The following is a 4830-nucleotide window of genomic DNA, read 5'->3' as shown; positions in this document are numbered from 1 at the left end:
TACCTATAGGATGTGAAAGAGAAAACAACTCTGGTATGATTAGTATATCCATGTTACTTACAGTCTTCAATAAAAAATTCATGTAATGAAAAACATAATTTCTGTTTCACTGTTTCCCACCCTCCCCTACAGGTTAGCTTGACGTCCCCCGACCTATGGTCCCTAATTTCCTGTTTGCGAAAATGTCCTGTTTTGCCCATGTAGCTCTCGTCGGTGAGGAAGTGAGTTCAGGCCAACGTGGCCGGGACCGGAAAGTAAGGGACCAGGAGGGAACTTGTGTATGTGGAAGGAATGGTAGATGGTAACAAGGATAATGCGATGATGTCCATTTTCACGAGCTCCTTTTATTCCGTGAAGAATCCTGACACAGCCTGGCCAGCACGTCGCGAAACGAGCGTCCTCCTCTGCCGCGACCCGGACTCCCGGAAACAAACACTTGGAGACAAAATGAGAACCGGCGTAACAGCGAATGCGGTCCCGTAGCGAATCGTACCGGTTACGAAAAGTTCACTGGTGCTTCGTAGCACGTATGCGACTCGTGACGTATGCGTAGACGACTCTATAACGATATATACTGGTTAAGAAAGTAGGAAGGTCCAGACGTGTGCTGCGTGCGTCTCGAGCGAAATGAGTTGCGGAGTTACGAAGACACGATCTTGTTAACGAGGCTTATCGCGAGGAATCCTGTCACAGCCTGGACGACCACGTCGGTAGACGAACGTTTCATCCACGCTGCGACCCGGACCCCGTGCTACCTCTCGCGGAGCGGAGCGAAGCAGGTCCGCTCCGTGCGACTCACAGTTGGCAACTGCCTGACGCTCCGCTGCCCGCCCGTGGGGGCTGCGGAGGGGAGGAAGAAAAACGGGCCGGCGGGGAAGACGTGACTCGCGCGGCGGGCCAGGCTTGCCGATCTACATGATAAGGACACAGCAGAAGCACTTAAAAATATATACAAAATATCAGAATGCAAAGTATTAAAAGAAAAGGACATTAGAAATTATTTACAACACACAATATCGGTTTTGGACGTTCCAGGGCGCACGTGGGTGCGTCCCTGCTGGTAGCACTGCACTAAGGTTCCACTAGTAATGCAAGTGAGGACGTTGATAAGGCATAACAGCCTGAAGGAGCCAATGAGACACTTGGGTCGACGTCAAATGTACCCCTTCCGACGAGGTCGTTATGTCCATCAATGCCTTTCATTTACCCACATGGACGTGATACACTGGGCCGTTGCACTGGAGTACTAACCTGGTAGGTCCAGCGTCCTTGTGGTGTCAGTGCGGACCATACCTGTCGCCATGGGGGCGGCCGAGGTGGGCGGCGGCGGCAGCATCGCGGCGCCTTCAACGTCAGGCGGCATTGCTCCCAAGGTGGCATGCTTGACGGGCGGAAGGGGCGTAGCAATTTCAGCGGCGTGCGCGGCAGCAGGTGGCGTATCTTCCAAGGTGGAACGCATGACGGGCGGATGGGCGTTGCACCTTCAGCAGCACGCGCGGCAGCAGGCGTCGTCGTGTTAAAGGTGGCACGCGTGACAGGTAGAAGGGGCGTGGCACCTTCAGCGGCGCGCGCGGCAGCAGGGGGCGTCGCGTCCAAGGTGGCCCGCGTGACAGGCGGAAGGGGTGTGGCACCTTCAGCGGCGCGCGCGGCAGCAGGCGGCGGCGTCGCATCCAAGGTGGCCCGCGTGATGGGTGGAAGGAGTTTGGCACATTCAGCGGCGCGCGCGGCTGCAGGCGGCGTCGCGTCCAAGATGGCCCACTTGATGGGCGGAAGGAACGTGCCACCTTCAGCGGGGCGCGCTGCAGATGGCGGTGTCGCTTCCAAGGTGGCCCGCATAGCGGCCGGAAAAGGCGTGGCACCTTCAGCGGTGCGCGCGGCAGCAGGTGGCGTCGCGTTTAAGGTGGCCTGTGTGACAGGCGGAAGGGGCGTGGCACCTTCATCAGCGTGCACGGCTGCAGGCGGCGCTTCCAAGGTGGCACGTGGGGCGGCGTCGCGTCCAAGGTGGCACGTGGGGCGGCGGTCGTTGCACGCCTTTGGTATCGTGTGGTTGTGGCACGCCCTTGACATGTGTGGCGAATGGTTGTGGCACGTCCTTGTTGATGTGCTTGACGAGCAGTTGTGGCACGCCCTCGTCGACGTGCGTGACAGGCAGTTGTAGCATGCCCTTGTTGACGTGCATGGTGGGTGGTATTGGCACACCCTCGTCGACGTGCGTAACGAGTGGTTGTGGCACGCTCTTGTTGACATGCGTGGCGGGCGGTAGTGGCACGCCCTCGTTGACGTGCGTGACGGGCAGTTGTGGCATGCCCTGTCGACATGTGTGACGAGCAGTTGTGGCACACCCTAGTTGATGTGCGTAACAGGCGATTGTGGCATGCCATCGTTGGCGTGCGTGACGAGCGGTTGTGGCATGCCCTTGTCAGTGTGCGTGACAGGCGGTTGTGGCATGCCCTCGTCGACGTGCGTGGCGGGCAGTAGTGGCACGCCCTCGTCGACGTGCGTGACGATTGGTTGTGGCACGCCCTCGTCAACGTGCGGGACAGTTGGTAGTGGCACGCCCTCATCGACGTGCGTGACGAGTGGTTGTGGCACACCCTTGTTGACGTGCGTGACGAGCAGTTGAGGCACGCCCTCGCTGACGTGCATGACAGGCGGTAGTGGCACGCCCTTGTTGATGTGCGTGACGGGCAGTTGTGGCACGCTCTCATTGACGTGTGTGCAGAGCGATTGTGGCACGCCCTCGTTGACGTGCGTGCCGAGCAGTTGTGGCAGCACGGCTGGTTCACACTGCGTAAGCCCCTCGTGAGCCCCTATGGCAGTTGGGGGGGCGGCGGCATCAGGGGCGGCGTGTCTGAGTCGGCCTGCAGTATCCACCCTGATGTCGCGTGCTAGTCGTACCACAGGGGCTGGACGGGTGCGGCTTCCTCCGTCTGCAGCGATGTTCTCACGCTCGGTGTTTCCACCCCATATGGCGGGGGCTGTGTCGGAGGCGGTGTCGGAGGTGGCGTCGGTTGCAGTTGCATCGGGAGTATCGCCGACTCACGCAGCGTGTCGGCGTCCGCCCAGTGTGACCACTCGATCCTCGTGGTCGTAACACTTGCGGCAACACCAACACACAGCTTCGCTCGGCACTGGTCACACGTGAAGTCGGACATCCATTCCTCTTCTCGCGCGACCAGATGTGAACACTCCTTGTGCCATAGTTTTCCACACGTCCCACAGATTCGGCCATCAGATGTCCTGCCAGGGCATGAATCCGCACCGCACATTTTCCTACCATACGCCCGGTATTCGAAGGAAAATCCACACTCATAATCTACGAAGTGCTCGCAACTCTCGCCAGGCTCTGGAAAGTCCGCTTCCGCCCAGGTCTCGTACGCTTCCTGGAAGTCGTCCATGCTTATCGGGAGTGTCTGGCTGATCGGTAATACAGTCTGTGTCTTCCTGCGGCGTTAACTTGCACCGAAGATCCTTGCTGCGTCGCGGTCTCAGGTTCGTGGCACTTCCACGTCGTGTTATCTTGCGCCGAACGTCTCCGGTTCGCGACGTTCCCGCGCCGTGATATCTCTCGCCGACGTCTTGAGCTCGCGTCGCTCCCACGTCGTGTTATCTGTCGCCGGCGTCTCGGGTTCGCGACTTCCCGCGCTGTGTAATCTCGCGCCGACGTCTCGAATTCGCGTCGCTCTCACGCCGCTCTGTCGCACCTGCTTCCATCCTGTCTGCGTGCGCTGACGTACGTTCGCGTGCGCTTACGTGCGTTTTGTGTGTATTTACGGCCACACTAGTTAGACGCCATATGACGTCCCCCGGCCTATTGTCCCTAATTTCCTGTTTGCGAAAATGTCCTGTTTTGCCCATGTAGTTCTCGTCGGTGAGGAAGTGAGTTCAGGCCAACGTGGCCGGAACCGGAAAGTAAGGGACCAGGAGGGAACTTGCGTATGTGGAAGGAATGGTAGATGATAACAAGGATAATGCGATGATGTCCATTTTCATGAGCTCCTTTTATTCTGTGATGAATTCTGTCGCAGCCTGGCCAGCACGTCGCGAAACGAGCGTCCTCCTCTGCCGCGACCCGGACTCCTGGAAACAAACACTTGGAGACAAAATGAGATCCGGCATAACAGCGAATGCTGTCCCGTAGCGAATCGTACCGGTTACGAAAAGTTCACTGGTCTTCGTAGCACGTACGCGACTCGTGACGTATGCGTAGACGACTCTATAACGATATATACAGGTTAAGAAAGTAGGAAGGTCCAGATGTGTGCTGCGTGCGTCTCGAGCGAAATGAGTTGCGGAAATACGAAGACGCGATCTTGTTAACAAGGCTTATCGCGAGGAATCCTGTCACAGCCTGGACGACCACGACGGTAGACGAACGTTTCATCCACGCTGCGACCCGGACCCATGCTACCTCTCGCGGAGCGGAGCGAAGCATGTCCGCTCCGTGCGACTCACAGTTGGCAACTGCCTGAAGCTCCGCTGCCCGCCCGCGCGGGCTGCGGAGGGGATTAAGGGGAAACAGGCCGGCGGGGAAGACACGTCTCGCGCGGCGGGCCTGACTTGCCAATCTACATGATGACACAGCAGAAGCACTTAAAATATATACAAAATATCAGAATGCAATGTATTAAAAGAAAATTATAAATTATTTACTACACACAAGATCGGTTTTGGACGTTCCAGGGCGCACGCGGGTGCGTCCCTGCTCGTAGCACTGCACTTAGGTTGCACTAGTTATGCAAGTGAGGACGTTGACGAGGCATAATAGCCTGAAGGAGCCGATGATACACTTGGGTCGACGTCAAGCTTATGCATACCACAGGCGGTTTA

At 57.6% G+C, this 4830-nt stretch overlaps 1 protein-coding gene across 1 annotated transcript; it reads right to left on the bottom strand.

Moving 5' to 3' along the window:
* Nucleotides 1-1939: 1939 nt before the first annotated feature.
* Nucleotides 1940-2305, bottom strand: LOC134527472 (protein FAM47B-like). The gene has a single exon (XM_063360174.1). The coding sequence runs from the start codon at nt 2303-2305 to the stop codon at nt 1940-1942; it is 366 nt and encodes a 121-aa protein (XP_063216244.1).
* Nucleotides 2306-4830: the final 2525 nt, after the last annotated feature.

Source organism: Bacillus rossius, chromosome 1 (assembly GCF_032445375.1).
Source record: "Bacillus rossius redtenbacheri isolate Brsri chromosome 1, Brsri_v3, whole genome shotgun sequence".
Classification (NCBI taxonomy): Eukaryota; Metazoa; Arthropoda; class Insecta; order Phasmatodea; family Bacillidae; genus Bacillus; species Bacillus rossius.
Note: the sequence above shows the minus strand (reverse complement) of the source record. Positions and strands in the feature narration are given on the sequence as shown.